Source organism: Sciurus carolinensis, chromosome 2, assembly GCF_902686445.1.
Source record: "Sciurus carolinensis chromosome 2, mSciCar1.2, whole genome shotgun sequence".
In the NCBI taxonomy this organism is placed as follows: Eukaryota; Metazoa; Chordata; class Mammalia; order Rodentia; family Sciuridae; genus Sciurus; species Sciurus carolinensis.
This window is the reverse complement of record NC_062214.1, coordinates 28,682,453-28,702,976: the sequence shown is the minus strand read 5'-3', so window position 1 is coordinate 28,702,976 and position 20,524 is coordinate 28,682,453. Positions and strand designations below refer to the sequence as shown.

Sequence of the window (20,524 nt, the reverse complement as noted above, 5' to 3'; positions counted from 1 at the left end):
AAGCAAGCCTTCCCATTGTTGCCTAGCATGTAAACTATCTCAAGGGATCCCTGGGATAAGGTTGAGAAAGCACACCCCTGGGGTCTGAGGACCTTCCATCAGTCTAGCTGAGACTCCCTTTTGCTGGGGCTGGGGCTTACTTTTCTCTCCCCAGTCCTCAGGTACCCATGGAGGACAGAATTCACACAAAGAAACTGCCCTGGTTTGCAGGGTGGGCACTTGGGGAGTCCCAAAAGCTAGATAGGGGCTCAGGAAAGCCCACTGACCCAGAGAAGAGCCATCCCACCTTTACTTCCCAGATGCCTCACCCTCCATTTTTTTGGTGGTTGTTTTGTTTTTTTCCTTTCTTTTGGGGGGTGTTGGGGACGGAACCCAGGGCCTCACATGTACTAGGCAAGAGCTGTACCACTGAGCTGCACCTGCAGCCTCTTGCCCTGTCTTTGGCAATCTGTGGGGCTCATTTCTGCCCAGTAAAAGCTATGTGAGGTGGCCCCTTGGTCCCACTTTATAAAATAGGGTGGCTGAGGCACAAATGGGTCCAGTAACTAGCACAGGTGGCAGAACCCTCGCAGTGCTTAGATCTGAAGCAGAGCCTTGGAATCTCAAATTCTCAGAGGTTGGCTGAAGCCCTCAGCACTAGCAGAAGGAATACACACACATGCAGGAACTGTCTGAGGGCAGCCCAGGTTCCACTCACCAGGCATCCACTGCAGGTGGTTCAGACCTCCCTCTGTTTACCCCCCACCCTGACGGTCCAGTACCTGTGGGGAAAAGGGCTGATCTGGGAGGACACCCACCCCAGGCAGCCTGGTCCATAAAGAGCTTGCTTCCTGTTACACACACACTGGCCCAGGGTAAGGGGAAGTGCCCCATGGACAAATCTGGGTGCTGGCCCAAAGAGGAAGGCACAGCCTCCACAGGCATCTTCCTGAAACAGTTGGGATGATGGTCAGAGTTCTCCGAGATCAATTAGACATGTGCAAACCAAATGCAACACTGCATGGGAGGGGCCTGATAGAGGAGGTAGGTGACAGCACCATCACCCTCCCCAAGTCCCTTTCCCCAGGAGCCTCCTGCTTTCTATTCTGCAGAATGCAGTCTTGAGCTCCTGTGCTTTCACTTCTGCCAAACCTCCAGGGCCTGGGAATGAACCTCCAAGAATTGCCAGGGAGTTGTCAGCGGAGATAGTAAATGTCCAAGGGCTTCCTGACTGGGTGAGCTTTGAGGGCCAGGGACACTTCTGAGGGTCAGTAAATGGAGAGTGAAGGGGGCCCTTCTTCCACCTGGATCCCACAGTGGGGACAGAGGACATCTGAAACTTGAGGGCTGTTTGACAGCAGAATGGAGCCCCAGAATCAGGGAATCCTTGGTGGTACAGACTTGTGGAAAGTGTGATTTAGAGCAGAATTTCATGTGGAGCTGCTAATAATTGACAGGGTTCTCTGAGAAGCACAGAGAAATAGTGATATATAATTTCTATCACACAGTGTCGGGGACAGTCAAGCCCAGAGACAATATAACCATACATCCTACTTCCAGTCCATGACAAGAAGGAATAACTTGATTACCATAAACAGAGTCCAAAAGAAAACCAGCTTCAAGTTCATGTGGACCTGGGTTCTCAGATGGCATCAGGTTCCTCACTTCATCCTTGGTGGCCTCACTCTCCCCTAGCAATAAGCATCTTCTATGCCACCAGCAGCCCCAACACCTCCAAAGGCAAGACCCTTCCTTCTTCAGGGTCATCCACAAAGTCTGGGGTCCCCTTCCAAACCCTGAACCCTCACAATGCACAGGAAAAATGGAATAGTCTAGTTAGGCATGGTGGTGCACACCTGTCATCCCGGCAACTCTGGAGGCTGAGGCAGGAGGACCACAAGTTTGAGGCCAGCCTCAGCAACTTGGCAAAACTGTCTCCGAATACAAATGGCTGGGGTAAAGTGCCCCTGGAATCAATCCCTAGTACCAAAAATAAATAGAAATAAAATTAAAAAATGGAATATTCTTTGTGTGTGGGAGAGTACTGGGGATGAAACTCAGGGGCACTCAACTGCTGAGCTACACCCAGTAATTTTTACTTACTTGTTTTATTCTGTGGTACTGGAGAGTGAACCCAGGGGCATTTTAACATCAAGCTACATCAGACCTTTTTTAAAAATTTTCTTGCCTGGTGGTGCATATTTGTAATCCCAGCAACTAGGGAGGCTGAGGCAGGAGGATTGCAGGTTCAAAACCAGTCTCAGCAAATTCTGCAAGACCCTGTCTCAAAAAGTAAAGTGCTGGGGATATGGCTCAGTGGTAAAGTGCCAACCTCCAGTACCAAAAAAAGGCACCCTCCTGGCCCCCCCAAAAATTTAAGATTTGAGGCAGGATCTCACTAAGTTGCCTCAAACATGTGATCCTCCTGCCTCAGCCTTCTGAATAGCTGAGATTACAGGTACGGGCCACCATGCCTAACATGAGCTTTCTATTACTTAATAATAAATATTTTCAACCAAGTGTGGTGATGCACACTTGTAATTCCAGCTACTTGGGACACTGAGGCAAGAAGATCTCAAGTATGTGGCCAGCCTTGGAAACTTAGAGCCTTTCTGAAAATTAAAAGGGCTGGGCATTTTGTTCAGTGGTAGTACCCTCCTGGTTCAATTCTCAGTCCCATTAAAATAAATCAGAAGAAAAGTCCTGTAGACTAATGTAGGGGATGGGCTACTGCTCAGCATTGAAGGAGGTATGCAGTGGACCAACCAGGGAACCATTTTAAAGGAACAGTTGCCAAGACAAAGTGACTAAGTAGACAAGAACCAAGGAGATGACCTGGAGGTAAAAGTGGAAAAAGCCCAAGTGGAAAAAAACTCAATGATTTGAAACAATTCCAAAAGCTGTTTGTTTCATTCTCTAAAAATTTGAAGAAAAATAAATTTGTTTATTCACCAATTATTCCTGTTTTTCCCAGGCCTCTGCACTGCTCAACTGGTCAAACTGGTCAGCTAAAAATTACATGAGAGTAAATTTTATGTCAAACTAATAAAATGGCTACAAATCTGTAAAAAAAAAAAAAAAAAAAAAAAATTAACCAAATGCAGTATGAATATATTTCTATTTTATTCTACAATTGCCTGTTTTTTCCTGCACTGATTTTTTTCCTCTCTCCTGGTTTCACATTGTTAAGAAACATCTCTACTCTGAAATTTAATGCCTGGATGAATGTACAAATAATAGAGAAATAAGGACAACAGGAAAAGGAAAGATGTCTTGATAAGAAAGATTATTTCAGTTTGAGACTAATATTCATGGAATTTTCTAGCTAAAAAGACTCCATTTCCACTTCTTTGTTTTGTAAATGAAGTAATCCCAAAACCCAAAGAAGCAGGCGGTCTTACCTGAGAGGATTGCCCTGGGCAACAGCCCCTTCCTGTTTCGTGCACCCTGGAGCCACGGGGAATCTGGAGTGGCTCCTCGGGCAGCTCCACCTCTGGATGGTGAGTTGCAGGCTCCAGGGCAAGATGGGACCGGTGGTGAGCCATGGTGAGCAGGATAATATGGGGCCCAGGAGGGCAAGAATAACCAAGAGGTGACAGGCCACCCAAAGGACTTAAGGGCCACCAGTTGCAATTCCTCCAGTGTCAGGTAATGGGATTTCAGTAAGAAAAAACCTAGGGGTAGGTGCAAGGTGGGGAAGTTTGAGCTTAACCCTGTAGCATTTGTCCTAAGACCTGTTGGGTAAAAGTAAGTCAGGCCTTGGTTGAGTCTGTCCACCAGATGTGGGGATTGAACCCAGGGTCTCGTGCTTATGAGGCAAGCACTCTACCAACTGAGCCATATCCCCAGCCCTACCAGATGTTCCTTGAATAAAAAGCTGAGCTGTGGAGCTGGAACCCAGATCAGAAGGCAGAAAGGCAGAACCGTCCTGCCCAGTGGTCTGCTGGCTTGATTGAATCAGTGAGCTGAGAGTCCTTAGACTTCTGCTGAATTGTCAGGAAGTATGGATTGGGGAAGAGGGGGAAGAGGGATGTCATCCTGAGGGGAGCAGGACCCTACTGGTCAAGAGAGAATGGAAGTCATTGGAGGCTCTGCTCTCCTCTCCATCCCTCTCAGCATTACCAATTACATCCAGTCTCATGCTGAGCTTCCATGGATCAAAAGTAAAAGCTGAAGGGATGGGAGAAGGCATGGGGGAGGACAGTCTAAACATAGTGTAATGTACAAAGCTGCTCTCCCCACCCTTTCCGTTGCAGCCATTTCCCCGCCCCCCCAACTACTTGTCAGTCTGTGAACATCCTAGCTAGCTATTGGTTCATCAGTTAGCTTGCAAGTATCCTTCTCCGTTATTGGTCCCCTGTTAGCCTGGCAGGATTCTTAAAGATAGCGTTACCACCATCTTTCCTCTCTTGCTTTTCTCTCCCCCTCTCTTTCTCCTCCATGTTTTCCACTCTCTCTAGTGCGTGCACCCTTTCTCTTTCCTCTTTTCCCCTCATTTTCTCTCTTACTCTGTAGGGAGACACTCTGTTTGCTTAATAAACTCCCTTATGTGATTTCCCATGTCCAGCGTGGTTTTCGTGGGATTCCTTACACACAGAATTTGGAAGTGAACAAGAGACTAGAATGGCTGGTGAGGTCCACTTGTACAACCAGGAAGTATCAGGATGTTGATTCAGTGGACAGGTGAACCCAGTCCCTGGGCCTGTTACAGACCTGGGTGTGGAGCTTCCGCAAGTAAATTATCCATTAGAGATGACAGGTCCTCACCCAGAAGGAGAGTCTGGAATGGCATCTCTCCTCCCAGGAACAGCAATGCAGGCCATGCAGTTGCAGCTGCAGCTCGTGAAGGGCTGTGAGGGGCTGAGAATTAACTCAAGGCAGTGGGAATCCCAGTGAAGAGCTGCTGGCTTAGAGGCTTGGTCAAGGTTCAAGAAGAGCAAGAGCCACTGAGATAGGACAGGCATGAGGTAGAAATAAAAGTCTGGGGTGAAAGGAAGGAAGCAGGAGGAAACAGGAGTATCTGCCTGGGGCACCCACTGGGCAAGGCTGGATATGGATATCTCCATATCCATTGCAATAAACCCCCAAGGAGATAGCCATCAACCTTCAAAATGTCACAGGTTTATTGAGCACCTACTATACCAGGTGCTGTACTGTTAAAGGACAAACAGTCCTGCTCTCAGGGTGCTCATGTGGGGCTGGGGCAGTATAGTAGGAAGAATGAAGAACTTCAGAGTTTAGGGCCATGAGGAACTGTGAAAGAAGGAAAGCAGAAAAGTACTTTAGCCAGAATGACCAGGAAAGGTCCCTAGGATGTGAAAGGTGAAATAAGCCATGGTAAGAGCCAAGGATTATGGAGGCCTACAGCAGGTAGGAGCTAGTCGTGGTCAAAAGACCAGCCCACAACCATTGAAGCTGCAGTGGTGTACCCCTGGGAAAAGGAGGTACATGATGATTTAGGGGAATAGGCAGAGGCCAGGTTTTACAGTAGCCCCGCCTCCATAGGTCACAACATGCATTTCATTAGCCATCTGGGTAAGTATAAGGTATTGGACAAGCAGGCTATGGCAAGTGAAAGTCAGGAGCTCAGTGACAGGAGATAGGAAAATGGGTGCTAATTGGTGGAAAGCCAATGGGAGCAGGGGGAGGAGGCACTAGTCAGAAGGTAACATGATGGCCAAGCTGGAAGTATAAGTGAGCAAATTCAGTTTGTTTAAAAAAATTTTTTTTGGTTGTTGTTGTAGATGGACAGAATGCCTTTATTTTATTTGTTTATTTTTATGTGCTGCTAAGGATTGAACCCAGTGCCTCACACATGCTAGGCAAACCCTCTGCCACTGAGCTACAGCCCCAGCCCAAAAATTCAGTTTTGAAGGTAAAAAGAACAACATTGCTGGTGGTTTCCATGTGGATGGACTGGGCGATTCTCTGGTCTGGAGCAGCTAGCGGGGTGGTAGATTCAGGAGTCCTATTCTGCATGAATTTCATTTGATTTGCATATTAACCATTCAGGTATTTTGGGGGAATGGGGCAAGCAGGCTGTGGCACATGGAAGTCAGACAGGAGATAGAAATATGACAAACAGCCGTGACTGGTAGAGAGCCAGGGGTGAAGGCAAATGTGGGCAGGCTCTGAGAGGCAGCAAAGTAAAATGCTGCAACATGGTGCTGTTACGGGAGGGGCAAGGAAGCCAAAGAAAGGTGACCTTGGAGAGCAGGTTACATGGTGGAGGGTTGCAAAGTAGGGAAAGGGGCTAACTGGAGAAGTTCGCTCTAAATTACGGCTGAGGAATGGGTGGTAGCTGGAAGGGAAAGGAGTTCCAGGGAGTGAGGTTTTTTTGTTTGTTTTCCCAGTATGGGGTGGGAGGCAGGGGTTGAACACAAGGAGTGTTTTTTTTTCGTTTTGTTTTGTTTCTGTGGTACTAAGATTGAACCCAGGGCCTCACACATGCTAGGCAAGTACTGAGCTACATCCCGTCTCCCCGCTTTATTATTTTTTTTTTTAACATGAGACAAGGTCTTGCTAAGTTGCCAAGGCTGACCTGGAATTTCCTGATGACTGGAACCTCCTACCCGAGCCTCCCAGGTAGCTGGGAGTACAGGCCATGCCCAGCATGTTTTGGTATTTCAATGAAATACTATACCATTACTTCTGAACCCAGATTCTAATGGCAGGCAAACTAAGTGGTTTAAGAGGCAAATGGAACCAGGCATGGTGACACACACCTGTAATCCCAGCGACTAGGGAGGTTGAGGCAGGAGGATCACAAGTTCAAAGCCAGTCTCAGCAACTTAGGGAGATCCTAAGCAACTTAGTAAGACCCTGTCTCAAAATAAAAAATAAAAAGAACTAATGATGTGACTTAGTGGATAAGCACCCCTGGATTCCATCATTGGTAACCAAACAAAACGAAAGAGGCAAATGGAGCTGGAAGCACGTTGGAGAGTTAGGTGCCTTGTAGAATCTAGTGAATATAGTTTTGCATTCACAGCCCAGTGAATTCAGAGGCCCCCAGGATGTCTGTGTCTGTGTCTGGGTCCCTAAACCTACCTTCCAGTTGTAAGGGGGCATAGGCATGGAGCCCTTAAGCATCTGTATTTGCTCATAGTCGCTGATCTAGGCAGGACAGGGGGTGGGTGTAAGGACTTAAGGAAAAAAACGTTGATAGCAGGTCAGTCTGGAAACAGTAGGGGCCAGAATACAGGAAGCTGAAGCAGAAAGGGGTCAGTGCCAGTTTCCCTGAGAGATAGGAAGAAGCTTGCAGAAGGGGCCGTAGGCACTGGAGGAAGGCTTGCTATGGGCTCCACTTTGCTCAGTAAGCTGAGAAGTGAGGTCCTCTGATAAGGGAGGGGCAGGTTTCAGGTGGTTTCCTGAACACAGCTAGGTTGAAAGGACCAGGCATTTGGGCACTGCTGGGAGCAAATGCAGAAGCAAGACATTCCCAGGTAAGGGTGAAAAGGTGGCTCTTCAGGGGTCTAGCCCCTGTGTCTGCCCATCCAGGCTTGCACCCCAGATAATATCAACCTGCCTTGCAAACCGCTCCCCCATCCTGCCACCCCATGACGCCAGGAAGCTGTCCCTCCCCTCAGATGGAACTGTAAGCTATAAGATGTCTAGAGAAGGTCCCATGGGCGGGGTGCACTGATCCCCATTTCTCCCCCCAGGGAGAAAAATAAAAATAAAAGTACATGGCCATCTCTCAGTTGTTCAAAGCCCGTTTGGAGCAGGCCATAGAACAGATTATCTTAAGCACAGCCTTCTGGAGTAATAAGTGTGTGGGGCGGGATTCAGGGCCGTCCTCGATCCACTCCCCTATCCCCCAACTCTGCTTTGGGAGAATCCTACATCCCTCGCGTAGAGATGAAAGCGTCCTCTGCCTTCCCCTCTTCCACGACTGGAGTGCAGTGGCGAACTCCGTCCCAGCAGCGGATGGGGTGGGGGTGGGAGTACCAGTCCTCGGCTAGCGACCAGTACGTGGAGCGGGTTGAGGAATTAGCACTTTGTCGGGGTACCTGTTCCTGGGGCAATCGAGGCCCGAGGGCTGAGGAATCTCGGCGACTGGGGAGCCACGGAGTCAGGTCGGGGTTCATCTCAACGACATGACTTGGCGGAACCCAGCGCGCCACCGCCTCCCTACACACATGCACACACATTATTCGCAGAAAAGCCGGTTCCCGCCAGTCCAGGAAGAGAAAAAGGGCGGCGGGGCCATTTTGGAAAAGAGTGAAGCGGAGGTGAGTTGCGAGCAAACCCGACGACCCCAAACTAGGAGCGCCGCGGGTTCCGCAGGCCAGAGCAGAACCCAGGGAACGCACGCCGGCCCGTCTAGTTAGATAGGGCACACTTCCCGGAGGAGGAGGAGAGGAAAGAGAAAGAAGAACGGAGTTTAAGTCCCGACCAGATCCTCAACTATGAATGGAGGAGGCGGGACAACCAGCGGGCGTGCCCCTGCGGAGGCCCCCAGCAAAGGGGGTGGGGCCAGCGGCGCTTTTAAAGCGGACGCCCGCGACGCTTTCCTAGACCCGACGCAGTCGCACCGGCCTGAGGCTCTGTGGTCCTATCAAACGTTCCAGAAAGTTCCCAGCCCTGCCCAGGCCCAAACCCTGCACCACTTGGGTTGGCGCGCGCGTTCCGAAGGAGTCGGGTCTAGACTGGCCTAGTCGTCGTGGGCTCCCAGGAGCAGCCCTCTCGCGGGTGAGGGCGCCGGGCGGGCGGGTGGGACCGCGCCCTCCGAGGCACTGCCTCCTGCGCCCGGGCGGGGCGTCTGAGCGGCATTAGGACCCAGGCGCGGCGCGGGGGTGTGTCGCCGGCTCCCGCCCTTGGCGTGCTGGAGACGCCAAGTTAAGGGTCTCGAAGCGCCAGTGCGTGGGGTGAGAAGCCCGGGCGTGTGTGTATGTGTGTGCGCGCAAGCCCGGGCGTGCGTGCGTGTGTGTGTGTGTGCGTGCAGCTGTCCAACGGCCAATTGCCCGGGCCATGGCCATGGCCACCGGGCACGTGTTCCATCTCCAGCCGTGTGGTGGGTACGGTACTTGAACCCGCTGGTGAGGCGGAGGCCTGGCGGGGAAGTCTCTGTGTTAGGCGGGGACGTGGAGCCGTCGGGGGCATGGTCGCGGATAAACGCTGATGTAGCCAGCCTTAGCAGACCCGGGGCGAAAGGCTGTGGGGATCTCTCAGCCTGGGGCGGGTGTGAGTTCGGCGCCCGAGAACTAGAGTCGGGAAGGGTGCGCGCTTGGCGTAGGGTGGCCCAGGAACGGGTTTGTGGGCACTGCGCGCTGGATCGAATGCTCTGACCTCGCCGTCTTGAAGTTCTTAAGTGTTTAAACCTCTGTTGTAGCTAGTGAAGAGTTGGGGGTTCGGGGGTGGGCAGGGTGGAACTGTGGGGTCCCAGCACCCCCGGGCGCAGAGCTCTTCCGAGCCCGGCATACCGCCGCCTGGGAAAGCCTCATCTCACATTTGTCTGGCACCTTCTGTCCGGCGCTGCCGGGGTGTCCGCCAGCTGCTGGGACGCCGAGACCGCAACAGCCTCTGGCTCGCCCACACATCTGAGGGACCTCCTCGCGGCCTGGCCAGGAGCCGGGTTTGTCCGGCCATTTACCTGCACGTGGGGCACGGGATGAGAGTAGGTGATACCGGTCTCAGCGACCTTGGACGCTACCTTAACTGCCCGCGCCCTTCCTCCTGGATGCAGCCAGCTCCCACCTTGCACGTACGACTGCATGCTACCCCGGGTCGATCTCCAGGAGCGTGGAGGCGTTTTCCTTTGGGGCGCGCGGCCCCTCCTGTGCTTCCTTGCAGTGAGGCGTAAACAGCCGGGACCATCCCGGAGCTCGCGCGGGGAATGTGCATAGTATCCCCCGCCACACACACACCCCGCCCCTTCTCCCTTCTCGACCCAGGGCTCCTCCTCCCAGGCGGCCCTGAATGGTGTCAACGCCCAGGGGAGGAGGCGACTGTTGGTCGCCCGGGGTTGATCTTTTGGCACGTGAGGGGGTCGGGGAAACTGCACATGCGATGGGTATTTGTGGTCCCTGAGATGGGTCTGAGAGGGAAAGATGTCCAGAGAGAAGGGTCCTGGCTCAGATGCTGGACTTGGCAGCGAAGCCTGGGAGCTAGTTTCAGTCTCCTTCCAGTTCCGTAGGCCAGGACTGGATTCTAATGAAACCTGGGTTATTGAACTGGACACTATTCATAATTTGGAGGGGAGGACATCCTGAGAAAGTCTCCTCCTCATCCCTTGCATACCTGGGCAGCCCCTAGCAGATGGGCTAAGGAATTTAATTCCTTAAGTTAAGGCTGACTTCTGGCTCTGCAGGGGGGCCTCCTTCCCTTGTGCTGCTGTCCCCTACCCCTCTTTTCCCCAGGGTGGCCTGGGGCAGATTCTTGGGACAGATAAGAAGGAATAAGCAGGGTAGGTTGCAGGTGGGCATAGAAGAATGGGACTGGTGGCAATTCTTTGACTTTCTTTGCAGAGAACTCTTCTGCCATGTCACAGAATGGATATCTTGAGGATTCCAGTGAATACTTTTCAGGTGTGTATTTGAGAAGTTTCTTCATCAGAAGTCTCTAGGGGACTTTGCCCACTCACCAGTGTGCCCATGGCATTTGCCACTTATCTGGTGCAGTGCTGGTACTGGTCTTTTGGACCCCACCTTGCAGGAGGGCGTGGTGTGGTGAGAGGGGTAGCTGATGAGCCCTGGCAGGACCTAGAGTGCTATGGTCCTGGGAGGGCTGTCTGCTCCTCCTGGGCTACTGGCACCACCTGGTGTTCTGTCCCATGGTTCACTGCTACAGTGCCCTGATATCTGGATGGATCCTTAGGCCAAATGTTGTATATTCTTTATTCCTCACCCTGCCCTAGAGGGAGGGTCTGTAGTTGCCCCTGCTTGCATAGGTCTAGCTGTCCTTATCATGTCTGGGCTGGCTCTGGGCTGCCTGTCCTGCACCCAGCCCCATAAACTAGCCTGACCATCAGAGAGATGTTTAGTGGGGCAGTGCTTAGACATAGTGAGGATGTGCTTTTACTCAGTACCCCTAGGGCATGGACGCTCCATGGGCCAGATAAGTTATGTGGCTACACTGTATGAGGACATGTATAGGGATGAGGACATGGCATTGCAGGAACCCTGCAAGGACCTGATGGCACTAGCTGGGCAGGTCCTTAAACTGGAGGTTCAAGAGCTAAAGCTAAGAGAAGGTAGAACCCAGGGTAAGGAGAGAAGACAAGGGTAGTTGCTGCAGGGATGGCAGAGGGGAGGCTGGGCAGATTGGGGTTTAGGGAGCAGGTGGTTTTAAATAAGGCAGGAATGGGGAAGAAGGAATTTGTCATGAGCACTATAATAGAAGAAGGGAGGACATCTTTTGACCCAGTAGTTCTCTGGGCTCTGGATACAGTGCCAACCTGGGGCTAGGGGTCGCCAGCCCCTGAGCTCAAGAGGTTGAGGGAACAAGGACTGGAATATGAGAAAGAAACTGGTGAGTGGGAGTGGAAGTGAGTCAGGTGAGTCACTGGCTGGTGTAGATGTGCTGATGACCCGTCCCTGTCCCTGCACAGGTGTTTGTCAGGCATTTGTGAGGTCTGGACTACAAGGGCCCCTTTACTGGGGGCACCCACAAATGGGGAAGCAACCATGGAACTGTGAAAGAGATGTCAGCTGGTCTAGAAAAGAGGCAGGGCTGGGTCAGGCTGTGAGCAGGGTTCAGGGAAGAGGAACATTTGCATGTTACTAGGAAGTCTTCCCATAGGAGGAGTCCCACCAGGGGTGTGTGTTGGGATGTACTATAGGAATTGAGGGGCAGCAGGATCTTTGCCCTGGGTATCTGGCACCATAGAGGAGAGGGGCATGATAGGGCAGGGTTGACATTAGGCCTACTTTGGAGGCCATTCTTCTCAGGTTCTCTTACCTCCTTGTGCCATGTCTGTACTGGGTATCTCAGCCTTGATGTTTGGCCCCTTCTACCCTCCCTGGGAGGAGGAACTCTAAGCCCTGAACCTATAAGGCAGTGGGGGAGAGGGGATCATCTGGCTACTCCAGTAGCTCCTTCCCCCGGGTCTCCTCTCCCGGGCGTTCTGGGAAGGTAGGGGCTAGGCAGTCTTATCTGTATTGTTGCTCTTGTGCTTTGTCCAAAGTTTATAGAACAGACATGTTGTTCTCAAGCTAAAGGGCCAGTACAGTGCAGGGACCTGGTTCTCACAACTGGAAGACACTGGATAAAGTCACCTGGCAGGGGATCCAGCCGTGTGCTAATTGCCACACTCTGAGTTGGGGCTAGGCAGACTAGAAATTCTGCCTCCCCCAGCCAAGACTTCCTTCCTGGCCTAAAAGAGGCTTCTCACCTTTCACTGAATGTGCCCTGTGGAACAGTCTAGGGGTGCCTGCTCCTGGGTCTTGGAGCTCCTCCTTTTGATGTGCAGCACTGACGGCCAGGCCCTCTTGGGTCTCTCTTGGTGACAGCTGCTTCTCTGGGCTGCTTCAAGAATGATATGGATGATACCTCTGAAGTCCGGGAAGAGAGCCTGGGGGATGAGGCCTTCGACACAGTCAACTCCTCCATTGTATCGGGCGAGAGCATCCGATTTTTTGTCAATGTCAACCTTGAGATGCAGCCCTCTAAATCTGGTATGGGGCTGCAGCAGGGACAGGCTGGGGGAGGGCAGGAACTTGGGCAAAAATGGCCCCGTTTTACCAAGAGAGACCTGAAGAGGTGGCCTGGTACCCTGAACTCTCCTACTTTTTCTCCAGGTAGTGAAGAGACATCTGGTGGCTGTGTCCTCCTGCACACCTCGCGCAAGGTGAGGGTCCATCCTGCAGGGCAGTCCTGGGGTCTCTAGCTAGGGCTAGAGGGAGCTGCTTCTTTTAGATCCCTCATGCTGTTCCTCTCCTTGGCCAAAGGAGTTCCTCAGCGGGGATCTCAAACTGGCTCAAGGCTGGGCCTTCCCTCCTGGAAAGGGGTTTTGGTCCTGGTGGACAGGGGCAGCCATAGACCACTAAAAAGGAGGGGCCCAGGCAGGGACAGCAGTCTCATTCATGGGCCTGAGGGTTTTGTGCTTGGGGTCCTCACAGTACCTGAAGTTAAAGAACTTTGGGGAAGAGATTAGAGCGCGCCGGGATCTGGATGGCTTCCTGGCACAGGCCAGCATCATCCTGGATGAGACAGCCACTTCGCTGGATGATGTGCTGCGGACCATGCTGAGCCGCTTTGCTCAAGACCCCAACCACACTGAACCTGACTGCAATTTGGACCTACTCATGGCCAAGCTCTTTACAGATGCCGGGGCCCCCATGGAGGGTAAAGGTAAGGTTTATCTCCCTGGCTGGGCAGGGGAGGTTTGGGTGGGCAACTGCAGACACCTTACCTCTCCTCTCTTCTCTGTCCTCAGTCCACCTGCTGTCGGATACCATCCAAGGGGTCACTGCTACAGTCACAGGGGTGCAATATCAGCAGTCGTGGCTCTGTATCATGTGAGTTGCTGGACTATGGCCACCACATTTGGCCCCTCTATTTGTCATACTGGAGCTAGGTGTTTTATGCCCCTGCAGAGGCTGGCCCACCTAGGAGTGTACAGCTCTGGCGGCACATCCAGTTTGGGAGGAGAGGGTCCTAGCAATTGATCCCATACTGACCATATTGTCTTTTTTGGTCACTAGTTGTCAAAGTCAGGGTTTCTGGGTGGGTGTGGCCCCAGCTCCCAAGGGTGGCAATTGTGTTCTGTGCGCCCTTCTATCCCCTGCCAGCTGCACCATGAAGGCCTTACAGAAGCGGCACGTGTGCATCAGCCGCCTGGTTCGCCCACAGAACTGGGGGGAAAACTCCTGTGAGGTTCGCTTCGTCATCCTGGTGCTGGCCCCACCCAAGATGGTAAGTGCTGCGTGCCTAGATTGGTGGTGCCTTGGGAGAGGTCAGCAGCCCCCAACAGTAGGCTCCTCCTCAGGAACACAGGCTAGATTATGGAACAATATGCAGAGAGCCCCAGGACTCTGCTTCTTGAGGGACGGAGTCCCAGGTTGCCCTGTCTTCTCCTTGGGAACATCTCTGAAGGCCTCCTCACCCCTCCCTTCCTGTCTGCCTAACAGTTTATTGGAAACATCTTTATTTTTTCTCTGTTTAGTCTAAATTTCCCCAAAGGTTGCCCCCAAATTTGTCTTTCCTTCTTGAAAAGAAATAGTTTAACAATTACTGATTCAAACACTGGTGCCTTTCTTTGGTCTGCTTTCCCCACCCTCACCCTTCTTCTAGTTGGCTGATTTTCTGGCTAAGGATCCCTATTCGTTCTTGGGCTATACACCACTTGGTCAGGAGCACTCTGCCTTTGTAGGGACCGAAGCTGGTACATTTTGGAGGTTCTCTCCATAAGGAGAAGGATTTTCAAATTCTGAATAGGAATTATGACCACCTTAAAAGGACCTTAACATTTAAGCTTTTTTTTTTTTTTTTTTTTTTTTTTTTTGGCGGTGCTGGGGATTGAACTCAGGACCTTGTGTGTGCAAGGCAAGCACTCTACCAACTGAACTATATCCCCAGCCCCTGTTTTTTCTTTTTAATGCAGTGCTGGGGATTGAACCAGGGCCATGCACACACTAGGCGATAGGTACTCTACCACTGAGCCACACCCGGGTTCTCTGTTTTCTTCTCGAGGATTCTGCCCCTGCCTCTGATACAGGCTTCCTCCTCTGTAGGCTAAGGAGTACTGAGGGGAATGTCCCTGCCGTAGGCCATATAAACTCGCTGTCTTTGTTACTGTGCTGATGGAGAGAGGGAGCAGCACCTGACAGAGTGGCCAGAATAGTGAAAGAAACAACAGCTCCAGAGCTGAGTGCCTAGATTGGTGGTGCCTTGCGGGTAGGTCAGCAGCCCCCAACAGTAGGCTTCTCAGAAACACAGGCTCTTCTATGGGACAATATGTAGAGAGCTCCAGGACTATAGCTTGAACATCAAAAAGGGGCAGACACTACTACCAAGGGACCTGGACCAGGTGGAGGCTTGGGCTTGTGGCTCATGGATAGGGTTGGCCTTGGTCGGGTTTTAGGTCCAATGGGCCTGGACCTTTTTGAAAGTCAAGTAAACCAGCAGAGTGCATATACGTCTAGTGAGACATGGCTGGGAAGTGTTTGACTTTACTGTAGTTTGATATCTGTGATCGCAGATTCCAGATTTTGTTTTTGTTTTCCCAGTACTGGGAAACCTGGGAAGACAGGGTCTCTGGCCTTGAACTTAGGATCCTACTGCTTCACCTTTCCAAGTATGTGGGATTATAGGCTTGTGCCCAGCTGATCTCACAGATTTTTATTGCTTGGGAGAAGACTGATGTCTGAATTTATAAGAAAAGTACTAGCTTGATATTTGTCCTGGTGATCTGCCAACTGGTAGAAATTGTGACAGGGCTCACTAATGCCTGAACTTTGGGGGAACAAAACTCACTGCCAGTACACAGGAAGAGCATCTGCCACCTGCTTGGGAATGCCTGAGTTTGGCAAGGGCAGGGCTTCCTCTCTTCTATACAGGCTGCAGATACAACTCTCCCATCCTCCACCCCCAGAAAAGCACCAAGACTGCAATGGAGGTGGCGCGCACTTTTGCCACCATGTTCTCCGACATCACCTTCCGCCAGAAGCTCCTGAAGACCCGCACAGAGGAAGAATTCAAGGAGGCCTTGGTGCATCAGAGACAGTTGCTCACCATGGTGATGCCAGGAATGAAGGAATACAGCATCTTTTCCCTTCATGCCCACAAACACCCGCAGGTACAGGATACTGTTGGGTATGGGTGGGAGGGAGCCTGGTTAGCTGGGGCTAACAAGCACTGTTCTCCCCAGCCTCCAAAGTGCACGGACTTTGTTCCTTTTGGGAAGGGCATCCGGGAGGACATCATGCGCAGGTTCCCTGTGTACCCACTGGATTTCACTGATGGTAGGTAGTCCTGTGGCTCATCCAGCCTTCATCCAGGGACATGTGTATCTGTCCTGCATCCCCAGCAAACTCTCTGTCCCATCCCCCTTTCCTAGGCATTATTGGGAAAAGCAAGGCCGTGGGCAAATACATCACTACCACCCTGTTCCTCTACTTTGCCTGCCTGCTGCCCACGATCGCTTTTGGGTCCCTCAATGATGAGAACACAAACGGGGCCATCGGTGAGGGGCTGGGGCTGGCCAGGGTATGCTGGGCAGGGCCCTGGGCTGTGGTGGACCCTGACCCCCACACCTCCACAGATGTGCAGAAGACCATCGCTGGGCAGAGCATTGGAGGCCTCTTGTATGCACTCTTCTCTGGGCAGCCGCTGGTGATACTGCTGACAACCGCACCCCTGGCCATCTACATCCAGGGTGCAGTGGGGGTTGAGGCGGGAGATGATGCCCAAGGTCCTGGGTCCCAGCTGGGCCCTGACCGCCCACCCTGCCCCACTGCCTGCAGTGATCCGTGTCATCTGTGATGACTATGACCTGGACTTCAACTCTTTCTATGCATGGACGGGCCTGTGGAACAGTTTCTTCCTCGCGCTGTATGCCTTCTTGAACCTCAGCCTGGTCATGAGTCTCTTCAAGAGGTGACTGATCCTTCCTGAGCTGTGGGGACCCTCAAGGCTGGGGACCCTCAAGGCTAGGGACCTGTGACCTTATGCCAGCTCCCACGGCCTTGTAACCCTGGGGTGGATGGGGTACCCCACTTTTTCTCTGTTCCAAGGAGCTGGGGTAGGCTTATTGGGCAGCCTAGGGCCTGATCCTCTATGTATGGCGGTGGGGGTGATCTGTACAGATGAAGGGAAACCTCTCCCTCAACAATACTCCCCATCTTATGCGGCACGTTGCCTCCTGGCAGGTCGACAGAGGAGATCATTGCTCTCTTCATTTCCATCACATTCTTGCTGGATGCTGTCAAGGGCATGGTCAAAAGTGAGTGCAGAGCTCGTGGCCACCTGCTGTAGGGCAATCTAAGCTGAGATGGGAGGCTTTGGGTCTTGGCCACATGGGACACAGACTGGGTCAAGCTGAGGTTGTTCCTTTCCATAGTCAGGGGTGCTCTGGGAACTTTCACTGGCAGAGAGCAGTAGGCCCTTGTGCTAGAGGGTGACAGGGCTTCCCCAGACAGGATCAGAAATAAGGAGGGACAGGCCTGATGGGGTGTCAGAAACCCATCATGGAACCGGGACTGATAGGGGGACATTGGGTGGATGGGCAGGTTAGTGAGGTCCTGGTTGACATAAAAGACCAGAGCTCTCTGCTGCTTCTCACCACCTCTACCTCCCCTCAGGAGCTCTTTCCCTTCAGGGCCCCACTCTGTCCCTTCAGAGTCCCCACCTCTTTCCCACTCGCCCTGTTCCTGCTGTGGGAAGCTGGGCCCCAGCCTTTCACAGTTTATAGTAACTGAGACCTGTTGGCCCATTCTGCAGTTTTCTGGAAGTACTACTATGGTCACCACTACTATACAAAAAGGACTTCATCTTTGGTGAGTCTGTTGGGCGTCAGTACCAGCCTCAACACCAGCCTGCCCACCACCCTCAACACCAGCTTCCTGGCCAGCCCAACAGAGCTGGCCATGACAGGAAGTCCCAGTGCCACACATTCAGGCCGGGCAACTGCAGTGCTCAGCCTCCTCATCATGCTGGGCACGCTTTGGCTGGGCTACACCCTCTACCAGTTCAAGAAGAGGTGAGGGGGCCCGGGGGTGAGGGGAAGGGCCACATGGCTCCTAGGCCATGCTGATCTGCTGGCTGTCCCCAGTCCGTACCTGCACCAGTGTGTACGCGAGACCCTGTCTGACTGCGCCCTGCCCATCGCGGTGCTCACCTTCTCCCTCATCAGCTCCTATGGCTTCCGGGAAATTGAGAGTGAGTGGGGACTCACAAGTGAGTTGGGGTGGTATGGGCTTGCTGTGGGGACTGCAGGCTGAGCTGGAGCCTGTCTCCTGCTGCAGTGAGCAAGTTCCGCTACAATCCCAGTGAGAACCTGTTTGAGGTGGCACAGATCCACTCACTATCCCTGGGGGCCATCGGCAGTGCCATGGGCCTTGGCTTCCTGCTCTCTCTGCTCTTCTTTATTGAGCAGAACCTGGTGGCTGCTTTGGTCAACGCACCAGAAAACAGGTATATAGGGCTGGGAAGGGTGGGGAGAACACGTGCCCAGCCCTCTGAGGGCTACTGAGGCTCTGTGCTCATATGCTGCAGGCTGGTGAAGGGCACTGCCTACCACTGGGACCTTCTGCTCCTTGCCATCATCAACACAGGACTATCGCTGTTTGGGCTGCCCTGGATCCATGCTGCCTACCCCCACTCCCCATTGCACGTGCGGGCCCTGGCCTTAGTGGAGGAGCGTGTGGAGAATGGGCATATTTATGAGACGTGAGTGTGAGAGTAGCCCCTGGAGACCTGGGGAAAGAGCCATGTGGACTCTGGGTGGGGGGAGCCTTAGGCCACTTGTGACCTAGGGAGGGATGTGGCCCAGAAGTAATATAGCCCTGGGTTCACATGTGGCCTAAGATGGGCCATGTGGTCTTTTGCTCTGGGCCCCTGCAGGATTGTGAATGTGAAGGAGACACGGCTGACGTCGTTGGGTGCCAGTGTCCTGGTGGGCCTCTCCTTGCTGCTGCTGCCCTTCCCACTGCAGTGGATCCCCAAGCCTGTGCTCTATGGCCTCTTCCTCTATATTGCGCTCACCTCCCTGGATGGCAACCAGCTCTTCTCACGTGTGGCCCTTCTGCTTAAGGAGCAGGTGGATACCTGGCCTTGGGAGGGAGGATAGGGTTGGGGACATGGCCAACCCTGCCTACACCTGGTCACTGCCACCTGCAGACATCGTACCCACCCACGCACTACATCCGGAGAGTGCCCCAGAGGAAGATCCACTACTTCACAGGTCTTCAGGTTCTGCAGCTGCTCCTGCTGTGTGCCTTCGGCATGAGCTCCATGCCCTACATGAAAATGATCTTTCCCCTCATCATGATTGCCATGATCCCCATCCGGTAGGGACAGTTGGGAGGGTGGGGACTGGGCAAGAGAGTCCTAGGGCTGGGAGGTGGGTGGGCTGGGTGGTGCCCTTGCCTTCTCCTTTCTAAACCATTCAGTGTTCATCTTCCTGCCTTTTCTTCCTCTCCCCAGCTACAACCTGCTGCCCCGAATTATTGAAGCCAAATACCTGGACGCCATGGATGCTGAGCACAGGCCCTGATTAGCAGGCCCTGACCATACCCACTTCACCAACCCTCCTCACCCTCCCCGGCTGGCTGTCTGTGTAGGAGGTGTGGGGTCCGGGTTGTTGCCCTGTGCTGTGTTTTCACAGCTGTCAGGCCTGGGATGCCTGGACATTGTGGGGGTTCAGTGTGTGTGTGCTCACCCCTCTCCTCATTAGCCTTTAGTTTTGGGTCAGGAACTTTGCTCAGGGCAGTTTCTACCCAGGTGGGACTAAGCAGGGTGGATTTTCTTTTGATAAAAGAGTCAGATGTCTGAAAGAGAAATGATTTCCTTGATTGTGTAAGGAACTCACTGTGTGCGCATTAGAGAATAAAGCTCCTGTTTCTGTTTCTGTGTACCACATTCTTCTTTGCTATTCCAACCAGACTCGGGGAGGGGAAACATGTCCTGTGTAAGTGGAATGAAAGGGACTGACATTGAGTGCTCCCTGTGGACCCTGGCCTTCTTGAAACGGACAGTCCAAGCCCTTGAATCACCCTGTTGCCCCACACGTGGGGAAAATACTGTAGGAACAGCTCATTCCAAGGCCCAGGGAGGAGAGGGTTTATGGGGTGCTGTGCTAGTGATGGAGGGGAGAGGAGGGGCTGTACTGCTCCCTGCTTGGGGCAGTGACAGTGGGACTGAGGAGATAATGGCAGATGGGAGGACATGGGGACTGGTCTGGTGGAGGGGAGAAAGTACTGTGTTCTGGTTTGTTAATTTGGTGGTTGGCAAGGGTCCATGATAGTGGCAGCCAGCAGGAGGGTGTATGGAACTGAGGCTCAGGAAGTGCTCTATGTACCTGGGGGCAGCAGCAGTGGCAGATGAACAGCTGGCTCCCAGACTTCCCTCATTACCTTGTAGGATTCTGGCTAACAAATGCCCCAAAGACAAAGGTATTTTGGACTTCAGTGACAGATAGAAGATGTGCCATATCTAAAACTGAAAGGGACTAATCTCTAAAATATGTGAAGAATTCCTGTAATGCAATAAGAAAAGCACCCCAACAGGACAGGCAATGGCTGTGAACAGAAGAAGGAGCCCAGAATGCAAACAGGAATGGCAAAGAGATGCTCAAACCCTTTGCTAGGGCTGGAAATTGAGCTCAGTGGCACAGTGCTTCCCTAGAACAGTCAAAGCCCTGGGTTCCGTCCCCAGCACTGCAAAACAAAACTCCTGGTAATCAAAGAAATGCAAGCCAACAGATACTACCACACATTTGATGAACTGTTAAAAGAATAAATTGGATTGGAATGAGTTAGGGTCCCTCTGTGCACAGATGCAGGGCATGGAGATGGGTAAAATTCTGCTCCAGGATAGTGATGGTGGGGCTTATATACAAGTATGTTCTCCACAGACCTGTTTGTGGGGATAGGTAGCTAAAGTT

The 20,524-nt window shown here is 52.5% G+C and overlaps 1 protein-coding gene across 3 annotated transcripts; it reads left to right on the top strand.

The window, feature by feature from the left end:
- The first annotated feature begins 8,515 nt into the window (after positions 1-8,515).
- On the top strand, positions 8,516-19,493 carry Slc4a11 (solute carrier family 4 member 11). 3 transcript variants are annotated; one of them, XM_047540195.1, is made up of 20 exons: positions 8,516-8,673; positions 10,449-10,508; positions 12,432-12,596; positions 12,720-12,769; positions 13,041-13,272; positions 13,358-13,439; positions 13,713-13,836; positions 15,515-15,718; positions 15,791-15,884; positions 15,980-16,105; positions 16,184-16,297; positions 16,386-16,518; positions 16,791-16,864; positions 17,362-17,620; positions 17,693-17,799; positions 17,886-18,054; positions 18,136-18,309; positions 18,484-18,679; positions 18,760-18,929; positions 19,066-19,493. In XM_047540195.1, exons 2-20 carry the CDS (start codon positions 10,463-10,465, stop codon positions 19,133-19,135), a joined length of 2,589 nt encoding a protein of 862 aa, XP_047396151.1. In that variant the 5' UTR covers positions 8,516-8,673; positions 10,449-10,462; the 3' UTR covers positions 19,136-19,493. The 3 variants fall into 3 exon arrangements, with proteins under 3 accessions (XP_047396151.1, XP_047396150.1, XP_047396152.1); XM_047540194.1 differs by lacking the exon at positions 8,516-8,673 and adding an exon at positions 8,865-8,995; XM_047540196.1 differs by lacking the exons at positions 8,516-8,673; positions 16,184-16,297 and adding an exon at positions 8,865-8,995.
- The last annotated feature ends 1,031 nt before the right edge of the window (positions 19,494-20,524 follow it).